Source organism: Hylobates moloch, unplaced genomic scaffold, assembly GCF_009828535.3.
Source record: "Hylobates moloch isolate HMO894 unplaced genomic scaffold, HMol_V3 SCAFFOLD_7, whole genome shotgun sequence".
Taxonomy (NCBI): Eukaryota; Metazoa; Chordata; class Mammalia; order Primates; family Hylobatidae; genus Hylobates; species Hylobates moloch.
In genome coordinates this window covers 42,200,665-42,222,921 of record NW_026652282.1, presented here as the reverse complement: position 1 = coordinate 42,222,921, position 22,257 = coordinate 42,200,665, and the positions used below count along the sequence as shown (strand labels likewise).

The window sequence follows — 22,257 nt, the reverse complement described above, 5'->3', positions numbered from 1 at the left end:
TTGCTGAGCTGTAGTCCATCCTTTGAATATACCACACTGTATCCATTCTCCTCTAGTTGGACATTTGGGTTGTTCCCAGTTTTTGGCTATTGGGAATACAGCTGCTACAAATATATGTATCAAGTCTTTTGTTGACATGTTTTCATGTATTTGGGGCTAAATATCTAAGAGTAGAATTGCTGGGCCATAGGTTAAGCATATTTTAACTTTATAGGAAGCAGCCAGTTTTCCAGAGTGGCTGTACCATTTTGCACTCCTGCCAGTTGAGGTATGAGGGTTCCTTGTTGTGGGATTTTGGGAGCAGTGCTCTGGGGTGGGAAGAGGGAAGGGAATGTGGAGGCGTTTCTGCTAAAAGACATACCCATCCTGAGACTAGGGCAGCCTCTTTTTTTCAAGACAGCGTTTCACTCTTGACCCCCAGACTTGGGTGCAGGGGCGCGATCTCGGCTCGCTGCGACCTCCACCTCCCGGGCTCAAGCAATCCTCCCACTACAGCTTCCTGAGTAGCTGGGATTACAGGTGTGTGCCACTACAGCTGGTTAATTTTTGTACTTTTTTTTGTTTTTTTGTAGAGATGGGGTTTCACCATGTTGCCCAGGCTGGTCTCAAACTCCTGAGCTCAAGTGATCCATCTGCTTCGGCCTGCCAGAATGCTGGGATTACAGGCGCGAATCACTGTACCCAGCCTAATTTTATTTATTTATTTATTTTTTGTAGAGACAGGGCCTGGCTATGTTATCCAGGCTGGTCTTGAACTCCTGAGCTCAAGTGATCCATCTGCCTCAGCCTCCTAAAGTGCTGGGATTACTTACAGGTACAACTCACTGTGCCCAGGCCCAGGAGGCCTCTTTTTAATCCTGTTTCCTTCACCCCTTTTTTCTCCCATCCCCTTCCTTCATTGGGCAACACCCGCCACCCCAGATCAGCATCATCCTACCTCTAGGGGTCCCCTTCTTTCTAACCCCACCTCCTATGACTGTTGCAGGGTGGTGTCACAATGTATATTAATAAATGGGGGAGGGACTTTGCACCAACTGGTCTTCTAGCACCATCCCCCTTTCATGCTGTGGCCCTCTGAGGCCTGGAAGAGGGCAGCCCCAGCGTCACAGTCCACTGTACCCAGAACCTCTGCCGAGAGCACAAGCACATACTTGGGAATCATGGGTTGCAGTGACTAGAAGGGTGGGACACTGTGGTAACAACAGAGAAGGTAGGCCTGAACGGTTCTCAAAGGGCATCCCTGGGACCTGGCCTTGGATTTGCAGGTCGAGCTCCACCTCCACCCCTCTGAGGTCATCAGCATGTTGAGGGCTCTGGGCCAGCTGGTGCCTGAGTACCTCTTGTCTTCTACTTGGAGATGCCTGAGGGAATTGTCCCCAGATCTAGGGATGGCAAAATGCAGTTTAGCCTTGGGACTGCAGGCTAAGTACAGCCAGGGGGCAGCAAGGACAGGGGATGGGGGTTCCTAGTCCTAGCTCTGATCGGGGGGGCTTCATGCCTGGTGGTGCTAGATTTCCTGGTACAACATAACCTGCTGGACCCAACAAGGGAGAGGGGCCATAACCAGGATATTATGGGTTGGGGTACAGGTCAGAACCCCATGTTCCAGTAGCCATTATGTTCCAGACACTGAATGCCACCACTGCCATCCACCTTGGCCCGATAAGGTCCCCTGTCCATCTGCTTGGGTCCCTGTGTCTGTATAGGCTATACAACTGTGCTAGAGCACGAGAAAGAGGAGAGGCCAACATGCAGACTTTTCAGCTTTTATTATAAAAAAGGACATGATCCCAGCCCAATTTTCCAACAAAAATCACCACCTCAATTTGATTTGGTCAAGCCCTCTCTGGCTGGGGAGTGGGCTGGCCGACAAGAGCAAGGCCCCGTCCCAGCCATCCAACACTCTGTCCTTCCCTGCCCCAGGATGGACACCCGACATGTGGAGAAGTTGCTCTTGAAGCTGATCACTGGGCCTCGTTGAAGCGGGTCACCATTGTCTTGTGCAGTGTCTCCTTGTAGGACTCGGTTGAGGTGACCCCGTAGGAGCTGCCCCGTGCACCCAGGCCAGAGCCCCGCACCCGTGTTTGGGCCTGTATGAGGGAGGCAGGCTCTGTCAGGCTGGTGGGGGATGCTGTGAGGGGGGCTGGGGGATGGGACAGGACTGCCTGAGACTCACCTCGATAGGCGTTACAATGCCCTGCTTCTTGCGGCCCAGGCCGCTGCCCTCTTTCCAGCCCATGGCCTGGAGCATGCGACTGCCAATGTTGTCACTGCCCAGCCCGTCCCGAGTAGGCTGCTCGAAGTCTCTGCAGGGGCGGTACACAGCATGAGTGGTCGGCCTGCCGGCCCCGGGCCCCAGACCCCCTCACCTAGCCCAGCTACTCACACGGAGGCTGTGGATATGCCGCCGTACTTCCTCCTCTTGGGCTCTGGTGGTTCGGGGATGCCATACTTTTCTCTGCGTTCAGCTGCACGGTCCCGGTACTTCATTTGCTGAAAGTTTGTATGTGTGTGTGAATGTTGGGGAGCTGGTCTCTTTTCTCAGGCAACACAGGCATGGGGAGTGGGGTCCACAGGGTGTGCCATCTGGCTAATGAGGCTCAGGTCCTGAGGGTCAGGCCATCACAGGCACAAGCAGCCGGGGTAGGAAAATGAGGAAGAAAGCTCATGGGGTTAACACGTGAGAAATTGAACTCCAGCTGCCTGAGGTGATGGGGACTTGGAAGGGACATAGGGGAGGGAGCCCAGGGGCAGGTCACACCTCACCTCCATGTCATTCTTCTCTAGTGCTTCTAGCTCGTTTTCTGACAAGTGGGCTCGCCGGTGAATCTCAAGGTTTTGCTGCAAGAGGGACAGGATGAGAAGTGAAGAGGCTGAGCCTCAGTGGGCCAGGCCCCAGCATGCGCTGCCAACCATCCGCTCAGTTACCTTGTGGAGCCCTGAGAGCTGCTGGTGCCGGATGAGTGCCTCTTTGCTGGGGAACTGGCGTCGGCAGAGCAGACAGGCCAGCTTCTGCCAGTCAGTGAGCTTCTCCTCCCGCTCGGGGCCCCCACGCTCCTGCTCCTCCTCACTGTCACTCTCCCCGCTGTAGGCTGCCACCAGCCCTCGCGGAGGGCTCTGTAGAGGGTGAGGGTGGGCGGTCAGGCCTGGCCAGATCAGAGCCCCCGCCCCTCTCTGCCTTGGGCACTCACTGGGCGGTCGTCACTGGCCAATTTCGGGAGATCCATGCTGGTGTGCTGTCTCTCGGCTAGTGCTCCCTGGGGTGGAGGGACACAGAAATTCAGGGACTCCACAGAGGGCCCAAAGGAAGGACAAGATTGTGGGGCAGGGTGCAGGGGGGTGGCCCCAACACACCTTCTTCTCGAGGATGGCATAGCCAGCATCTGCAGTGGCTGACTCCCGCCTCTCGTCATCTCGCAGGGAGCTGATAGGCTGGAAGCTATTTTTGAAGTTTTCTTTTTGTTTGTTGAGACTGCGGGCCCAGCGTTCCATGTCCTTGGCAATCTGGGGGTGAGGGTGGAGGTGAGGTTCCCAGAACCCTCATGCCCCTGGGGCTACTAACTCTATCCGCTGACCCACTGCCCTTTATCCTCAAACACGGGCCGGCCACTATCCCTAGTCCGAACCACTGCAGAAGGCTTCATCTGGCCTCTGGGCTATGGCTCCTGACCACCTCTCCCAGCAGAGCGCTCTTTCACGAAGTATACGCCACTCCCACCCCCAAATACAATGTCCTTAAAACCCTTCCTTCGCCTCTCATCACACCAAGAATAAACCCAAACTCGCAACCACAGCCTGCAAGGCACTTGGCACCTGGCTATTCCTGACCTCATCACTGAACACACCCTGTGCCCCCACCCCCACTGGTTTGCAATGGTGAGGTGGCAGAAGCAGTGTGGACAGAGTGGTGGGCCCATCTGGGAGGCAGATGAGGGGAAGCTGAGGCAGAACAAGCAGAAGGTGAGGGACACAGTAGCGCAAGTTTCTATTTTCTGTCACCAGTCACCAGTGCTTCCTGTCAAGCCCCTCTCTGGCTATGTTCTCTGTTATGGTTTTTGTCCCTCAAAATTCATGTGTCAGAAATGTAATCCCTAATGCAACAGTGTTCACAGGTGGAGCCTTTATCCCAGCTGAGCGCAGTGGCTCACATCTGTAATCCCAGCACTTTGGGAGGCCAAGGCAGGTGGATCACTTGAGGTCAGGAGTTTTGAGACCAGCCTGGCTAACATAGTGAAACCCCAGCTCTACTAAAAAAATACAAAATTAGCCGGGCGTGGTGGTGGATGCCTGTAATCCCAGCTACTTGGAAGGCTGCGGCAGGAGAATTCCTTGAACCCGGGAGGCGGAGGCTGCAGTGTGCTGAGATTGCACCATTGCACTCCAGCCTGGGCAACAAGAGTGAAACTCCATCTCAAAAGATAAATTTAATCCCTGATGCAACAGTGTTGACAGGCAGGGCCTTTCAGAGGTGATGAGGTCACGAAGGCTCTGCCCTCCTCAAGAGATCGCGGCTGCTTTTTAAAGAAATTGTGTAAGTTTATGGGGTAACAAGTGCTTTTGTAGCCAGGCGCGGTGGCTCATGCCTGTGACCCCAGCACTTTGGGAGGCCGAGACAGGCACATCACCTGAGGTCATGAGTTCGAGACCAGCCTGGCCAACATGGCGAAACCCCGTCTCTACTAAAATTACAAAAAAATTAGCTGGGCATGGTGGCGGATGCCTGTAATCCCAGCTACTCGGGAGGCTGATGCAGGAGAATCGCTTGAACCCAGGAGGTGGAGGCTGCAGTGATCCGAGACTGTGCCACTGCACTCCAGCCTGGATGATAAGAGCGAAACTCCATCTCAAAAAAATAATAAATAAATAAAATAAACAAGTGCTTTTGTTACATGCACAGATTGTATAGTGCTGAAGTCAGGGTTCTTAGAGCATCCATCAGCCAAATAATGTACATCATACCCATTAAGTAATTTCTCATCCTTCACCCCCCTCCCATCTCCTCCACCTTTATATATAAAATAATATATATATTATATTATATAATATACATATATATTTTGAGAAGGAGTCTCGCTCTTGTCACCCAGGCTGGAGTGCAATGGCACGATCTCAGCTCACTGCAACCTCCGCCTCCTGGGTTCAAGTGATTCTCCTGCCTCAGCTTCCTGAGTAGCTGGGATTCCAGGTGCCTGCCACCACGCCTGGCTAAGTTTTGTATTTTTAGTAGAGACGGGGTTTCGCCATGTTGGCCAGGCTGGTCTTGAACTCCTGACCTCAGGTGATCTGCCCACCCCAGCCTCCCAAACTGCTGGGATTACAGGCATGAGCTGCGGCTCCCGGCCCCCCTCCACCTTTTGAGTCTCCATTTAATGCCATCACTGACAGTGGGTTCCAGATAAAAAGGGGGAGTTTGGCCCAATTTTCTCTTGCTCTCATGCATGCTCACTTGCCCTTTGCCATGTTATGATGTAGCAAGAAGGCCCTCACCAGATGCCAACACCATTGGGCTTCCCTGCCTACAGAACTGTGAGCCAAATCAATCTCTTTTCCTTATAAATTACCCAGTCTGTGGTATTGTTATAGGGCAGCAGATGGATGAAGACACTCCTCTTCCCCTGACACACACCCATGCTGTCACATTTGTTGTGCATTTCCATTTTATCATTTAAAAATGTATAGGAATGTTTATCTGTGTATAACTTTAATTTATATGCATGACACAATGCCACATTCTATATTTCCATGTTCCCCCCAGCACAGCACCATTTTTAGAATTCACCAGGTTGCTGAGGGAACACTTAGTGCTTGCTTGATAAATGCTACGCTCACAGTGTCACACCCTTTCTCCAGAGAGAGACACTGAGGTGCCCTCCATTTGCCCACTCCCACAAAACACTGCAGGGCTTTTTTCCTGCCCACCCCCTTATGGCCTGTGAGAATTTCTCTGGCATATATATATATTCACCAGCAGCATGTGAGGGTCCCCACCATAGGACAGAAGACACCTGACAGGGCTCACTCGGATGGCACAAGCCACCTCCTGGAGTTGGGCAACCCTGCCACACACTGAGGAGACTGCTCTGTCTCAAGGCCATTCAGCAAAGAGCAGAGCTGGGGCAAGAGCATGGTCTGCTAAGCAGTCACTGCCCACATCCACACCCGCCCGCCATCTCCCTTGGCAGGAGAGGGCGAGAGCTGACAGAGTGCCGTTGCTGGAAGACACCACACAGCCAGCCAGTGACTGCTGGACCCTGGTGTTCACCTGTTGAGCTGTCTTGGTCTTGTGCTTCTCCTTCTTCTCTTTGCCCTCCTTCGAGGGTGCCCCTGTCTCCTTATGCCCATCAGCCGACTGCTCCAGGGCGGGAACATAGGTCCGCCTCTCCCCATCCCAGTACAGGTACTGCTGGCTCTGAGCATTGTAGTAATACTGAGGGAGGAGGAGGGAAGAGGGGATGTGAGGGAAGACCTTGTGAAGGGAACCTGCAGGACCAGCTGCTCCTGATGTGACCTGACCCGATCCCATCCCTCCCTGGGCTGCCCTATTACCTGGGAGTTGGGGTCATAGTAGAGGCCGGTCTGGGGGTCATAGTAGTAGCCAGAGGTCTCATCGTACTGGTAGGTGGAGACGTCGGGAACAGCTAGGGGATGAGGGGAACGGGGTCACACTCTTCCCTGCTTTATTAAGAACTCCCCATCCCTACCCACAGGCTGTGGCTACTCACGGTACTGGCTGTAGGATTCCTGGGCAGTGGGGCTGGTGGCCGGTGGGAGAGCAGAACTAGGATGGGTAGGGCTCTGGAGCTCAGATTTGAGCACAGCAGGTGACATGATGGTATACGACTGGTCATGGGGCCAGACAGGAGAACAGGGCTCAGTGTCTGCCCATGCCACCCCTGCCGCCTGCCTGCCTCCCCGGGATACATACCCACAGGGCTCACTCACCTGGCTGTTGGCAGCAGTGCCCTGGCTGCTGCTCGCCTCGGCTGATTGTTGGTAGATGCCAGGGGCAGCACCAGGCTGGGCACGAGAGAAAGCCTGCATTGACACAGAGTCAGCCCCAGGCTCTAGGGAGGCCTCGGGACCTGTAAGAAGGGACAGGGCAGGGAGAATGCCTGTGAATAATGGGGCCAGGGACTCTATGCCTGCTGGCCCCCACCACAGCTGCAGAGAGAGATGCTGGGGCTTACCTGCTCCGGTGGGATCCCCTTTGGTTCCAGTGATGCCAGGGCCCTTGGTGCCCTTGAGGTAGCCATGGGCATAGAGGGAAGACTCTGTGCCCTGGCTGTTGCCATAGCCCTCATCCTGTTGGTAGTAGCTGTAGTCGACCGGCGGCTCCTCGGAGGTGGCCCAGGTACCCTCCCCACCTTGGGAGGCCTGAAGGGCAGGTGGGAGGGGTTCATTAGAACAAGAAGGTACGGGGATGGGGGGTGGGGAACCTGCTAGAAGCATCTGTCCCACACGTGGGGCTAGTATTTCTACCTGACAGACAAAGCATGCAGCCTTAAGACAAGTGGAAAGCGAGGGTTGCCTGGCCACAAGAGAATAAATAGGCCAGTGGCAAACACAAGACGGAAAAACAGACGAACGCCAAAATGTTCCAGGGCTGATTCTGCTGATTCTGCTGTGTGTGGTGTGTGTGTTGGGTGTCAGGCCAAGGAAGACACCATCTTCTTACTTCTTTATTCTCTTCTCCCAATTTTCTCTCAACCACTTATACATTATTTTTATTTAGGAACATATGATATGTGTATATATGTATATATTACATATAAGGATATATGTATATCACATATGTATATATTACATATAAGGATATGTGTATATCACATATGTATATATTACATATAAGGATATGTGTATATCACATATGTATATATTACATATAAGTATATGTGTGCATCATATATGTATATATTACATATAAGGATATGTGTATATCATACCAATTCAGGATAATAAAAACCCCACCAAACAGCACAGAATGCCAGGCACAATGGCGTCGTACATGAGCGCATGGGAGGCAACTGGGAAGAAAGCTGCGGTGATGATGAAGGGGAATGTCCCAGGGGGTCCAGAGAGCCAGGAGCAAGGTAGAATAGCCATGCCAGCTACTGGGAGAGGGTTTTGCATCCATGGATAGCAAGCCAGCCTTCCTGCTTCAGAGAGGGTGCAGGAGGGTTGAGAAAGCCCAGGTCTCAGGACGCTGGGAGGCACAAGGGGTCTGAGTACCTGTGAGATGGCCCACTGGGCCGCAGCAATGGCAGTGCTGGCCACAGAGGCAGCACTGATGCGACTGCCTTCATTGGAGGCCATGTCCCTGAGGAGGATGTTAGAGACTGGGAGTGAGATGGGAGGCCCCAAGCGGTAGGGGGGAGTGGGAGGGTGGGGAGGGGAAGGGTGGGAAGGCACACAGGTGGGGCCCTGACCTCTTAGAACCCTTGGCAAACTCAACATTGATGGTCTTGCCGTCGATAGTGAGCGGTGGGTGCAGGGCCTGCAGGATCTGCAGCAGCTGGGCTGCCTCCTGTGGGAGGAGGGGAGACAGGGACAGAAGGGTCAGGCCCGGGGAGGCCCCCGGCTCCATTGCCCGGTTTCCAGGCTGGCGGCCACGGTGGGAGGCTGGGGAAAAGGACCCTCCTCTCCACCCCGGGGGCCGGGACCCTGGCTGCCCGGCCCCCAACTGTGCCGCCCTCACCACGATGGTGGAGAGCTGGATGAAGGCAAAGCCGCGGTTCAGTTGGGTCTGCTTGTCCTTTATGACGCGCACGTTGGAGGAGGACAGCACTGCGTAGGGTGCCAGGGCCCCCAGGATGGAATCCATGGTGCTGTGTGGGTTCAGGTTGCGCAAAATGATGGCTGTGGGAAGGGGCCCAGTGTTAGAGGACACCCCTGGCACTCCTGCCAGCCCTGCCCTTCAATGCCCCCACTGCTCCCTTTCCTCTGCCCCCACCCCCCGCCCCCCATGCTCCTGCAACTGCCGCTTCCCTCACTGCTTCCTCCAGGATCAACTCTGCTTGGCGGTCCAGGTGCCAGCCTGGCTGCCTGTCTGCTGAGAACCTTCCCGACACACCCCCAAAGGCAGGGAGGATGTTGCCACTCCCCCTGTTCTCCCTACATCAAATGTCTATCCCCGCACCAAGTGGAGATTCCATGAGGATGAGGTCCTGCTCACTGCCATTTCTCTGGTCTTGGTGAGCCCAGCCCAGACACCCTAGGGCACAGAGGAAGAAGGAACAACTGACTCACTGTCATTGGCGTTCTCTGAGCTTGGCTCTGAGCCCTGTGACAGGGCTTGGGAGGCCAGGACTCCCTGGGCCTGGTAGGGCTGCGGCAGGGGAAGCAGGCCCTGGCTCAGCTCCCGGCCACCCAGTGGCAGTGTCTGCTGATCCAGCCTCGTGCCGAGGGGCAGCTTCTGCTCTGCCTCTGTCAGGGGCAGTGGGAGACAGGCTGATGATAAGGGGAAGGCTCCACGACTGGTCACCCTCCTCCCTATACCAAGCCCTGAGCACAGACCCCTCACCCTTCCCTTCTCCCCAACTGCCCCGCCCTGGAGAGTGCGAGAGGTAGGTGAGCCTCACCTGACTTGGGCACGCCACATTTGAAGCACTTCTCTCGGCGTTTGAAGTTCTGGACGCCACACTGTGAGGCACAGGCCAGGCCGTCAGAGGGAGCAGGGATTTCCCACTGCACCCTCCAAACTTGGATGCAGAGATCTCCCAGGGACCCCGCAGTGCCCCAGGAAGGAAAGTCCCCAGGCAAGGGTGGCGGGTGCCTTCTGAACCTTCTGATGTGGTTCTCAGTACTGTGCATCTTCCCTTTCCAGACTCTCATTTGTCCTCTGTGCCAACCCGCTCAGCTCAGGAATAAACAACTCCCCCACTTGTTTCAACAACTCCCTCCTCTCCTTCCTCTGCCTTCTTAAGGCCACCAACTCCCAGGACTGTTCCCTGCCTCATGTATTCAATCCCTTTATTAGGTTCCTCTCCCTGAAACTTGCTTCTCTATTCAGAAACCTTTCAGTGTTTCAGCCCTAGAAGTCAGTAGCCAGACCCGCATCCCTCCTCTTAGCTCTAGGACTGGGCTGGATCCTGCTACGCTTGAGAAATTTTCCTTGAACGTTCCAGCATCTGGAGACGCAGCTTCTACCACACTCCATCTCTGTTCCAGACTCAGGTACTAAGCACCACTCCTGGGCCGGGCCCTGCTGCACATGGCCAGAACATGGTCTCTGCCCTCATGGCCTAATAGCACGGGGGCAGATGCAGCATGAAGAGGGGCAGGTCAGTCTGCATGGACCATCCAGCAGGGGCTCGGGGAGGGAAATGGGCTGTACAGTCCCTGTACAGAAGCAGGGAGGTTTGACCTGGGATGCCCAGAACTTTTGTTTTGTTAAGCCTTGCTGGGGAGGGATTGTTATCGGAGGGAACAATGGAATTTCCAAAACTGGTGTGGGAGAGTAAGGGGAGAAGCAAAAAGCCAAGGCCGGGTAAGGAAGCCAGTTAGGTAATGGAGGATCTTATGCTTAAGCTGAGCTGGGGCTGGTTAAGCAGAGGAGGAGAGGCGTGGGTGGTCAGAAGTGGTTTTGAGGAATGTTCCAGGTGAGGGCGTGGGAGAAAGAGGACAAGAGGCCAGCATACCAGAGAGGGCTCCACAGCGAGTGGGTGAGAGCGTGACGATTGGCATGAGCAGCGGGAATGGCGAGGGAGGGAAGGTGGCGATTCTGTGATGGAAGTGACAGGACCTGGTGGCCAACAGGATGCAGGGGAGGGGAAGGAGTTCAAGAGAATTCCCTGGTTTTGGGCTGGGCGTGGTGGCTCCCGCCTGTAATCCCAGCACTTTGGGAGGCTGAGGTGGGAGGACTGCTTGAGCTCAGGAGTTCAAGACCAGCCTGGCAAACATGACGAAACCCTGTCTCTACCAAAAAAAAAAAAAAAAAAAAAGGCAAAAATTAGTGGGCATGGTGGCATGCGCCTGTAGTCCCAGCTACTTTGGAGGCTGATGGCTTGAGCCCTGGAGACAAGAGGTTGCAGTGAGCCCAGATCGCTGCACTCCAGCCTGGGCGACAGAGCCAGATCCTGTCTCAAAAAAAAAAAGAGAATTCCCTGGTTTTGAGGCTATCTGGAAATACAGGAAGGAGTTCCACTGTCACTTTGTCTTTATCTCTCCAGAAATGTTGAGCACCAATCCTCTGATAGGACTTTTTTTTTTTAAACAGATGCGCCACTCTCCCTGACTAGGCAGAGTACTTCCTGCGGAGAGGGTTGGGGCCTCTACAAACTGTGGAATCACAATGCTGGCCCCAGGGCAGACCTGAAGCCACTGTGGCATCCAAGTACCTGTGATCAGGAGCAAGGCACAGGGCACGGCTAAAGGTTCACCCATGGTTCCACCTCTCTGAGCCTCAGCTTCCCCTTAGGGAAGACAGAAGTGACTACAAAACCATAGCCTCCAGTTTCAGGTTTGACTTGGCCTGGTCAGAGTGGCCTTCAGGCTTGAGCTACCTGATATGGGCTCTCAGAACGCTCTGTGCTTTTCAACAATTTGACTGTGTTAACTGTGGGCCAGGCGCTGTTCTGAGTGTTACCCTCTCATTAACACAGCTGAATCCTCCCAAACACCTTTTGGGAGAGGTGTCATTAATAGTCACATTTTAGAGACGGGGAAAGTGAGGCAAAGAGAGGCTGAGCACCTTGGCCAAAATCAAGGCCGATCTGGGATAGTCTCATTTCAGCCAGTCTGGCTCTGAAGCCCACATTCTCCACACCACCAATTCAAGCCTACACTGTCACTAATTCATCATCCACGTATATATTTCCTTAAAGTCTACTGGAACTCCAGGCAAGACTGCATTTTAGGAGGACAGAGCCTGCACCAAGTGAACGCTCACTACACATTTGTCACTACACATTTGTATATGGCTGGCTAGGAATGGTGACTACTCAAGCTGAGCGAGCAAGGGATAGAGAATGAGAGAGAGAGAGAGAGGGAGGGAGAGGAGAGATTGGGGGGAGGGGGAGAGATGGAGGGAGAAAGAGTGGGAGAGGAAGGGAGGGATCGCCGTCACTGCTGTTGCTGTCTCTGTCCATGACAACTGCTGCCCACCGCCCCTGTACCTTATTGCACAGCCAGTCCTCATTGATCTTGGGCTTGGGGTCACTGTAGTGCATCGACACCTTCTGGCCCAGGATGTTGAGGGAGTGCTGCGGGAAAAAGCAGAGCACAGTGAGGTCCAGGCAGCAGTGCCCCACGCACCGTTTCAGCACAGGAGAAGAGAGTGAGCGAGCCCTTCAGCTGGATGGATGAGGGACAGGGAACGGAGGGAGGTCGGAGAGCGGATGGAGGGAAGAAGGGAGGTAGGGAGGGAAAGCGCCACAGCTCTCGGGCGCAGCTGTTTGCTGCTCTGCCGGGCACACGCACGCACACATGTGAGCACACACCACCAGGCACACAGTGTTCGGCTGACCGACGCTTGCCGGACAGTGGGGAGAAACCCCCACTCGGTCCTTACACTGCCAGGCCACACCCAGGGCCAGGACTACACAGGCTACACTTGGGGGGTAAGGGGAGACAGGGACGGGGAGGGAGAGGGCAGAAAAAGAGAAAGAGAGCGCAGGTGCGCTAGTGCTGGAGAAGGGGAAAAAGAAAGAGCCATTTCGAACAGATGGAAGTTTCTGCCGTGAGGCCGTCTTCCCATGGATGGCTGGGTCCTGGGCCCGTGGCACTAGCCTACCAACCCCAAGGAGACGGCCCCAGGGCTGCCTCTGCCGGGATCCCCCATTCTATCACCTCTGCCCCTTCCTCCCCTGAAACTTCTCTCCAGTGCCCTACACCAGGGATCTGGGCAGGGGTGGGTGACCAGGCAGATCTTTGGGTCTCGGAGGTCCCAAAGCTGCTGAGTTGGGATCCCGTGCCAGGCTTGGGGGACAGGCTCCCCCCGGGGCTGACTGTGCACAGGTCCTTGCCGAGAAGACGGAGCTGCCTGAGGTGGTGCCTCCTGCGAGTGTGGAGATGTGATAGGAAGGGTAGGGGCGGCGAAGTGAGGCCAGGGTGTCGATAAAACTATCATACTCGACGGGAACTTGAGATCAACAGAGCAGTGCTGTCCCCTTGCATGAAAATCAAAGGGCCAAATTCACATGCAGGGAGGGGGCTGACAAAATGAGTCTTGCTAGTGACTGTGCCAATAGCTAAGCTCCTCACTGGCAGGACTTCCAGTGGTCCTGAGGGTGGAATGAGGTCCTGGCTCTGGCTAACCCCAGAGAGGGGTGCCCCCCCCAACCAGCCCCGGGGGAGTGGGAAGCTAGGTGAAAGAACCCACCCTGGCAGCTCTTTCTCTGAACGCTCAGCTGGGAGAGGTGAAGGGGCAGCGCTAGTGCCTGGCGGTAGGAAGGGGCCAGTGGTGAGTGTGGGCTCTGGATGGGAAGCCCAGTGGGGTAGCGAGAGATGGGAAGAGGAGATAGTGAGGGTCAGGAAGGGGAGAGAGGGGGCAGGGGGGATGGGACACAGGGCCACAGGGCAGGGAACTGTGTCCATAAGAATCAGGCGATGGGGAGCGCTCGATTACAAAGTAGTATTTGTTTGGGGGGGGGTTCAAGTGCGGCAAAGCAACCTGATTGGCTTCCATCCATCGTGTAGCGTCCTGCAAGTGACTAAACTCGACGAAGGCGAAGCCCCGGCTCTGACCTGGAGACAGCATTCAGATACAGACGCAGTGGGTTAGTCAACAGCTTTGGACACACGGCGTTCCCGGGGGCGGGACCCGAGGGGAGAGGACGGGGGCAGAGAGGGAAAGGGGAAGAGGAGAAAGGAAGAAAGAGAAAGAGGCAATCAGAGAGAGAAAGACTAGCGGGTGTGGGGGGCAAGGTAGATGGCCAGGTGGGGCAGGGAAGGCAGAGGGAGAAAAACAGAGGCCAGAGGTCGGTAGGGGGAGAGACACACACACCAACTGGGAAGAGAGAGAGAGATGGGGCTCGGGCAGACCTGCCCAGCCAGCCTGGGGTGACAGAGACGGAGAGAAGCAGCCGGGAGGGAAAGAATACGAGAGATCTGCCTCCAAAGAAGGAGGGAGGGGACGGTGGGCAGGCTGCTGGCTCCACACAAGCCACAATACGTAACTCCAGGGCGGGCCCGGCTCAAGGCCAGGGGCACCCAGGAGGGGTCCTGTAACAGGTGTTGAATCACAGGAGCAAAAGAGAAGCTGGGCCAGGCTGCTCTGCGCGGCTAGGAAGGCTCTTGGCCCATTGGGAACCAGGGGCGGTTAAAGACACGACCTCATCTCAGCCTCACTGCAGCGCAGGGGAGGCGGGCCTCACTAGGGAGCCACCTCAGGGCCACAGGGTGGAGACCACAGCCACAAACAGTCCAGGTTCCCCTGGACAAAAGGAGAATGGTGGCCAGGATTGGCCAGGAGGACCTTAGAGGTAAGAATCAATGGGTGCCTGGGAGAAGCGCCCAGGGCCATTGAGAAGGCCGCACCTGGAACACCTCCTTGTGGAGAGAGAGACCCAGAAGCTGTCCGTGTGTGGTGTAGTTGGGGTGATACAGAGCAAGACCTACATGCAACCAAGACTCCAGGCTTGGGAAAGGGATTCAGGGTTGAGGCCTCAGGATAGCATGTCCTTTAGAGGCAGATACATGGGGAGGGCTTGGATGAGAGAGGCTTGGGGGGGCATGCTTAATGTTCAAAAGAATAACTGTTAGGATGCATAGGAGGATGGAATGAATAATATAGTTGGGGGGGCAGAGAGAGAGAAAGAGAGAGAGGGAGAAAGAGAGAAAGAGAGAAAGAGAGAGAGAGAGAGAGAGAGAGAGAGATGGAGGTGTGGGGAGGAGAGACTGAGAGATGGAGAGAGAAGCCCAGGCAGAGTGAGGCCCCACTGTGCCTGCCTTGGGGAGCCTGGGCAGAGGTCCTGTAGAGACAACTCCCCCCACCACCACCCTGCTAACCTCAGGCCAGCTCCAAGCAGCCTGCAAGAGGGAGGGAGGGAACAGGCGAGGCCAGGAACTCCTGGCTGTTCCTTGGGATGTGTCCTTGGATAAGAGCCATCCCCCGCTTCCCCCTTGGGACACACACGTGGGACCACCACGTCAGAGCTATTTTCTGGTCAGAGGCTGTTACCAAAAAATGTGGGGGAAAGTGAGGGGCAGAGGAAGGAGAAGAAAGGAGAGGGAAGGGAGTGTATGGGAGGGGGTTACCATCTCAGATACTCAGAGTCCCAGAGAGGAGATGCCTGGGAGCCTGGCCCTGGCCCTGACCCCGGGGAGCACCCAGCTCAGCTCAGAGCTGCACCCCTGCCCTGACAGCCCCATTGAAGAGGCTTTTGGCTGGAGCTGTGAGGAGAGTGTGGGGAGGGGGAGAGAAGAGAGGGCACCCCCCACGCTGCCCATTCCCAGCTGTGGCAGGAAGGTGGTGGAGGGAGTGGGGGAGAAGGCAGAGGCAGGAGGGAGATTTGGAGGCTGAGGCTGGCCACTTGAAGGGGAGGGCACTGGAACAAAAGCTCACCTGAAGATTTGTTCCGCATCAGCCGAACCTCCCGTGCTTGCACGCCGTGGGACTGCAGCTGGCCACGGATCTATACGGGGAGATACAGAGTAGGGCAGGCTCAGCACAATGGGGCCGCTGGGTACCTGAGGCTGGCTGGAGGCCTCTGGATCCCGAGGGGTCATCGGTGATGTGCACACAGTCTCCTCCGCCTCTTTCGCAGCTTTTCCCTGAGTGACAACAGCCCCATGCCCACACCAGTCCACAGTCTTGACTTTCAGCCCCAGACTTGCAGAAAGTGAATCAAATGAAGAAATGGGCACAGAGCAAGGTAAAGCATGGCAGCAGGATGACCCTCAGGGGCACAGAGAACAAGAGAGCAAGTGAGCCAGCCACTTAAGAATGGTGGGCAGGGTGATCTGACAAAGGGCTCGCTGGCAGCCACGAAGTAAGGAAACCTGGGATGCAATTCTTGCCCTTGGCAAGGGGATAACCCGCGCCCCCGCCCCTGCCCCGCTGACCTGCAGCTTGCGTCAAAAGAGATCCGTAACATAAATGCCAAACTGAGGAGGACAGGAGTGTGAGCAAATCCCAGCCATGTGCCCTAGACCATGACTGTAGCAATAACTTAGGGTGGAGACAAAAAGCAAAAAGATGTAGTCCTGGGGATTGCTTCCTAGATGGAGTAGGCCAGAGGGAGACTGCAGAGGCAATTCGGGATTTGGACCAGGTGAGGCAGGGTCTCTAGGCCAGTGAGGTCTCTCACAGAGGACCAGGAGCCTATGCCAGCCATTCTTGGGAAGGAGTCTTCACGTCTCTGGGCCTCAGTTTCCCCACCAGGTTGAACAACAGACAGGACATTAGCCTTACACACACCCATACACAGGATGAAAAGGAAAAACACACAGAAGAGCTTATCAGGACTCCAAACTCAGGGAAGGCTGAGGAAGCAGCAAAAAGTGGGCTCTAGGGTCCAGCTGCCCGGGTTCAGACTCCAGCTCCGCTCTGCCATTCACTGGCTGTCAGACCTGGGGCAAGTCACATTCCCACTCAGGGCTTGGTTTCCTCATCCAAAGGATGGAATACAAAGAGTACCTTCCCTACTGGGCTGCCATGGGGACTGAATCATACCTAACATATGGCCCACCCTGAGATACATTCTCAACAAATGTCAGCAACCAGCTACTGTCTGACCCTGAACAGGGCAGGTGGGCCAGACCTCAGAAACCCTCAAATACACAAGTGGGATTTTCTCTGCTACAAAATGAGCAGCTAGCAGATTTCAGAGGAGGGCTGATCAGAGAATTCATGGGGTGGGGGTTGCGGGGCAGCGGAGTGGACTAAGAAGGACCAGGATCAGGAGACTATTCTTGGAGGTTATTCTGGTAGGCCTCGTGGGGCTTCAGTGTGGCTATCATGAGAAGTATGTATGAAAAGGAAACAGGAGGAAAGGGAGGCAGGCGGGGAGGCTATTAGCAGCCACCCAAGGCTCTGAGGCCAGGCCAGGCTGCTGACAAAAAAGGATGGGGGAAAAGGAGAAAGAAATTTCAGAAAATCCCATCCCTCCCCCAACGGTTACAGGGCCCCAGTGTCCTCTCTGCTACCAGCAATAGCCAGCACTGGCCCAGTGAGCATCTGGCCCTTGATGCACCCATGCAAAATGGCTGGATGACCAGTGGAATATGCAGGACTGCTCTTCTCCCACCCAAACCCACCACTGCCAGACACCCACGGCCACTGTCCCTCGGCCAAGCCGGCCTCTCTGACACTCCTCCCTCCAGACCGGGGGGCCGATGGGACCTGCCCACAGAGGACGGATCAGTGCTGGGGGATAGGAGCTGGAGGGGGAGAAGGGATGAAAGGCACTGAGGTTGCAGGTGAGGGAGGGGTGGGGAGAAGTTGAGGACCCTGGAGGAGACCCAGCCTGGCCTCCTGCCCGGGGCCATAGGGGGCACGTACGTCATCCTCAGTGGCTGCCTGTGGCAGCATCCTCAGCATGACGATGTTACTGGCCTTCTCCTCCTCCTCCTCATCCTCCTCCTCCTCCTCCTCCTCCCCTTGCTCGGTCCGATAGTCCTGGTCCCGATAGTCGCCGTCTCGGGGGAAGCCTGGCGGGCCGGTGGGGCTGTGCCTGTGCCGCCGCCGCCGCCTACGCTGAGTCTCGGAGCCCGGGGAGGCCTCGTAGGAATCCTGGCCGACAGAATGAGATGAGTGACACCAGACGGGCAGTCAGTCTGGGCAGGCCTAGGAGCTAGCCGCTGGCTCTCTGAGGCAGGCAGGCTCTGAAAGCCAGGGATGTGCGGGCTCCGGCTAAAGGCTCAGGCAGGCAGGGTGGGCAGGCCCCAGCCTGCAATCCTTCTGGGACTGTAAATTCCCCATGGGGTCCTTTTGGGGGCTGCCTTCAGGGGGTGGGGAGAGGTAGGTGACAGTATTGGTGTAGGGGGGAACTCCCAAAGGTAGCTGACAAGACACAGCTTAAACCTCCTTGGGGCAAGATGGCCTGGGGTCAGCACACCAGACCCCACCCTTGATTTCCCCCTCCTCTCTGGCCAGCTCAGGGGGTGTGCTCAATTGCTTCACTGTACCACCAAAGGCTGCGTGTCCCCTACGGTTCCACCCTGCAACCAAGCTGGGGGCATAAAAACAGCTTCAGATCTCAGCCAGAGCCAGGCAGCAGGAGCTGGTGGAGGTGGTGTGAGGGCTGCAGACACTCCCTCCTCAGTCCCTGATCCTCAGCCTTGGCCAGTCCTCCACCACACACCATGCTCAAAACGGTATGGCTGTTGGGCTCTGGGTTGTTGCCCAATCCATCCATTCCAGGACTAAGCAGACCAGGCCTGGGGCCAAAGCCCTCCTGCCCACAGTGGGGAAGCGCCAGATAACTTGGTGCTCCATTCCCACTCTGGCCAGGGCCCAGTGCTCCTGGAGACGTCTGGGCACAGCTTGACAGCTGCCACTGGAGAAGCCTGGCAGTCCACCAAAGGGGTTTTTGCCCTGGACCCTCCAGAGGGCAGTGGGCAGCTCATAGCCTGCCCCCCAGGGCTGGGCTTACAAGAACACCCTTCCCAGCCTGCTGGACAGGAGAGCTGCCTGCTCGCATGGACCAGGGCCCTGACTGCCCCTCCAACTGGGATTCCCCTAAGGCAAGCCTGTTTCTTCCCCTCGGGTGGGGGCTCCCTGATGGTGTAAACATCGCGCCTCATCCTGCAGGCTAGGGTGAACTACCCAACATGGCACTGACTTCTCCAGAAGGGTCCTTCCCTTCTGTCTAGGGGCTCTGTCACCACTGGGAATGCCCATGGCTAGCCTCCCAGAGCTCCTCAGCTTGGTGGCCTGCAGTCCCCTTGTTGTCCTCCCAACCCCAGACGCCGGGTACCATGGAAGAGGCTCTTCAAGTGCCCAAGTTGGCTGGGAGCGGGCAGTACAGGGTTCACAGTGAGCCATGGGCCCGAACTGAACAACAGGGAGACAGGGAAAGAGTGGTGGCCAGGGGCCCTCAGAAGTACAGAGCCAAGCATGTGGAAGCCAGGGAGACCCAGGTTGGGAGAGGAGCCCGCAGAGAGGGGAGTGGGAACAGGCCCTCCAGGTGAGGCAAAGCCACCGAGCACAGTCTGAAGGCACGGGAGTGGAGAGCCGCCTGCACACGGTGCTGCAGCCAGACACAGAGGGCCCTCGGGAGCCCATCCCAGCCAGGCCTGGCGCAGCGCCCCCCTCCTCACCTCTGCACTCTGCTCCTCAGATGAGTCGTCATAGTCATGCTTGCCCTCCTGGCTGCCATACTCGCGGGGATATGAACGGTAGTCCATGTCCCGGTAGTCGTGGTCTCGGCTGCGGTTCTCCCCACCATCATCCTGCGAGCGGTCAGTGGCTCCATAGCGGCCAGTCCTGTCACCACGACCACCACTAGTGGAGGAAGAAGGATGGGGAGGGATCAGACGGTTGCCCTTTCTAGAAGGTGCAAGAGGCCCAGGTGATGTGTTCTCGTGGTTATAGGGTTTTGTTTTTTTTTTGGAGGAACATACAACAGAAGTGAGGTGCCCTTCTGATCCTATCAGAGAAAGAAGCACATGATACCACCATTACTTAGCTCTGGTGATGTCAACCTTGGTCATCTGGTTAAGGCAGTGTCTGCCAGGTTTCTCCCTTGTAAACTTTCTATTTTTCCCTCCCCCTACTCTATTATTTGGAAGCCCTCAGGCCCGCCCCCATACAGGGATTCCTAAATCCCTGCTCCACATCTCTGAAGTGCAACCTGCCTCTCTCCATCCCTATGTCACTCTCTGGTCCATGCCGCTGGCTTCCCTCATGGGCACCTTGGTTGTGGCCTGGCTGGTCTCCTCACTTCTACCTGGACCTCCCCAGTTCAGTCTCTACATCCCAAATCCCAAATATGAGTGCTTTCTAAGGCAAAGCCACTGAAACCCATCTCACTCCCTTTAGTGGCTCCCCCTCAGTCTCAAGATCAAACACCAAAATGCTCACCAAGGTCTCATGCAGCTTGCAGGATCCCCGGGGTGAGGCTCCTCTCCCTGTCTTGCACCACGTCCCCTGCCCCTGCTTCACTGTCACCTTGCCGACACTAGCAGCTCTTTCATTAAAATTTCTCCTACCGCAATAACTATAAAATAATGATCTCAAAGCTGATTTCATCTGCATTTCTTTTCTTTTTTTTTGAGAATGGATCTGGCACTGTTGCCCAGGCTGGAGGGCAGTGGCATGATCAGGGCTCACTGTAGCCTCAACCTCCCAGGCTCAAGCCATCCTCCCACCTCAGCCTCCTGAGTAGTTGGGACCACAGGCACGTGCCACCACGCCCGGTTCATTTTTGTATTTTTTGTAGACACGGGGTTTCACCACATTGCCAGGCTGGTCTCAAATTCCTGGGCTTAAGTGATCCACCCACCTCAGCCTTCCAAACTGCTGGGATTACAGGCGTCCACCACTGTGCATGGCCTAATCTGTGTTTCTTTGATGACTTAAAAAATTACGAGAATATGGGCTCCAGGAAATGAGGGGACCCTTGGCTCACTGCCATATTCCCTAGCACTCAGTAGGCGCTCAACAATTATTTTGAACAAATAATGACTAAAAAAGCATTCTAAGAGCAACCAATATATGTTTATTTAAAATAGAAAAAACTAGATGCCACAGAAGAATGCTACTATACTAACAGGATTCCAATTCTGGTAGGGAACAACATTAGAATGTCCGTTAGCAACAGCATTCTTAACACTATTCTAAAGACACTAGCTAAAGCAATTAAACAGGGAAGGAAGAAAAGAGGTTAAAAGCTGGAAAGAAGGTAAAAATTACCATTATTTGTAAACGATATGAGAGTATACCTGCAAAGCCTAAGAGAATCAACTGAAAAACTTGTTATAAATAATAAATCAGTAAGGATGCTGGGTACAAATTAACGTAACCACTGTTTAGAAAATAGAAAGGTCCCAAGTACAATTCATCAAAAAGGTTAAATACCTAGACATGTGCAAGATATTATGACTATACTTCACATATATACCAGGATATATTTGAAACAGATCAAAGATTTAAACATAAGAAATGAAACCGTATGGCCGGGCGCGGTGGCTCACGCCTGTAATCCCAGCACTTTGGGAGGCCGAGGCGGGCGGATCACGAGGTCAGGAGATCGAGACCATCCTGGCTAACACAGTGAAACCCCATCTCTACTAAAAATACACACAAAAAATTAGCCGGGCGAGGTGGCGGGCACCTGTAGTCCCAGCTACTCGGGAGGCTGAGGCAGGAGAATGGCGTGAACCCCGGGGGGGCGGAGCCTGCAGTGAGCCGAGATCGCACCACTGCACTCCAGCCTGGGCGACAGCGAGACTCTGTCTCCAAAAAAAAAAAAAAAAAAAGAAATGAAACCATAGGCCAGGCGTGGGTGGCACCCTGGGAGGCTGAGGTGGGCAGATCACTTGAGGTCAGGAATTCGAGACCAGCCTGGCCAACATGGTGAAACCCCATCTCTACTAAAAATACAAAAATTAGCCGGGTGTGGTGGCACGTGCCTGTAATCCCACCTACTTGGGAGGCTGAGGCAGGAGAATTGCTTGAACCCGGGAGGCGGAGGCTGCGGTGAGCCACTGAACTCCAGTATGGGCGACAGAGTAAGACTCTGTCTTAACAAAAAAAAAAAAAAAAAAAGAAATGAAATCATAAAAGAAAATATAGAATAATTGAATAATTTCTTTATAATCTTGAAATGGGGAAACCTATAATCCAAATCCAGAAGCCACAGAACAAAAGATTACTAAATTCAACTACATAAAAATAAAATACTTTTGCTTGGAGAAAAAAACAGAAAAACAAAAAACATCATTAACCAAGTCAAAAGACAATAACCTAGAAAAAATATGAGGAAAGGAAGTGAACAGAATTCACAGATAAAAATATAAATGATGTGTATCTGAAAAGATGCTCTATCTCACTCATAATGAAAGATGAAACTTTTGCCGGGCATGGTGGCTCATGCCTATAATCCCAGCACTTTGGGAGGCCGAGGTAGGCGGATCACGAGGTCCGGAGATAGAGACCATCCTGGCTAAAATGGGGAAACCCCGTCTCTACTAAAAATAAAAAAAATCAGCTGGGTGTAGTGACACGCATCTGTAGTCCCAGCTACTCGGGAGGGCAAGACAGGAGAATTGCTTGAACCCAGAAGGCGGAGGTTGCAATGAGCCGAGATCGCGCCACTGCACTCCAGCTTGGGCGACAGAGCGAGACTCGGTCAAAAAAAAAAAAAAAAAAAAAAA

General features: G+C 54.7%; 1 protein-coding gene across 1 annotated transcript in view; it reads right to left on the bottom strand.

Moving 5' to 3' along the window:
• Positions 1-1,756: 1,756 nt before the first annotated feature.
• The window catches only part of RBM10 (RNA binding motif protein 10), a 46,956-nt gene continuing 26,455 nt past the window's right edge, over positions 1,757-22,257 (bottom strand). Inside the window, exons 6-27 of the mRNA XM_058441311.1 lie at positions 19,201-19,384; positions 17,441-17,671; positions 15,503-15,572; positions 13,610-13,683; positions 12,114-12,200; positions 9,579-9,639; positions 9,247-9,423; positions 8,696-8,856; positions 8,427-8,524; positions 8,230-8,317; positions 7,188-7,374; positions 6,943-7,082; positions 6,723-6,840; positions 6,547-6,638; positions 6,263-6,427; positions 3,355-3,504; positions 3,192-3,257; positions 2,929-3,117; positions 2,767-2,841; positions 2,387-2,493; positions 2,177-2,306; positions 1,757-2,090 (exon numbers count right to left, since the gene is read on the bottom strand). Coding sequence (XP_058297294.1) covers positions 1,965-2,090; positions 2,177-2,306; positions 2,387-2,493; positions 2,767-2,841; positions 2,929-3,117; positions 3,192-3,257; positions 3,355-3,504; positions 6,263-6,427; positions 6,547-6,638; positions 6,723-6,840; positions 6,943-7,082; positions 7,188-7,374; positions 8,230-8,317; positions 8,427-8,524; positions 8,696-8,856; positions 9,247-9,423; positions 9,579-9,639; positions 12,114-12,200; positions 13,610-13,683; positions 15,503-15,572; positions 17,441-17,671; positions 19,201-19,384 — 2,776 coding nt within the window. The 3' untranslated portion in view covers positions 1,757-1,964. The remainder of the gene's footprint in view (positions 2,091-2,176; positions 2,307-2,386; positions 2,494-2,766; positions 2,842-2,928; positions 3,118-3,191; positions 3,258-3,354; positions 3,505-6,262; positions 6,428-6,546; positions 6,639-6,722; positions 6,841-6,942; positions 7,083-7,187; positions 7,375-8,229; positions 8,318-8,426; positions 8,525-8,695; positions 8,857-9,246; positions 9,424-9,578; positions 9,640-12,113; positions 12,201-13,609; positions 13,684-15,502; positions 15,573-17,440; positions 17,672-19,200; positions 19,385-22,257) is intronic.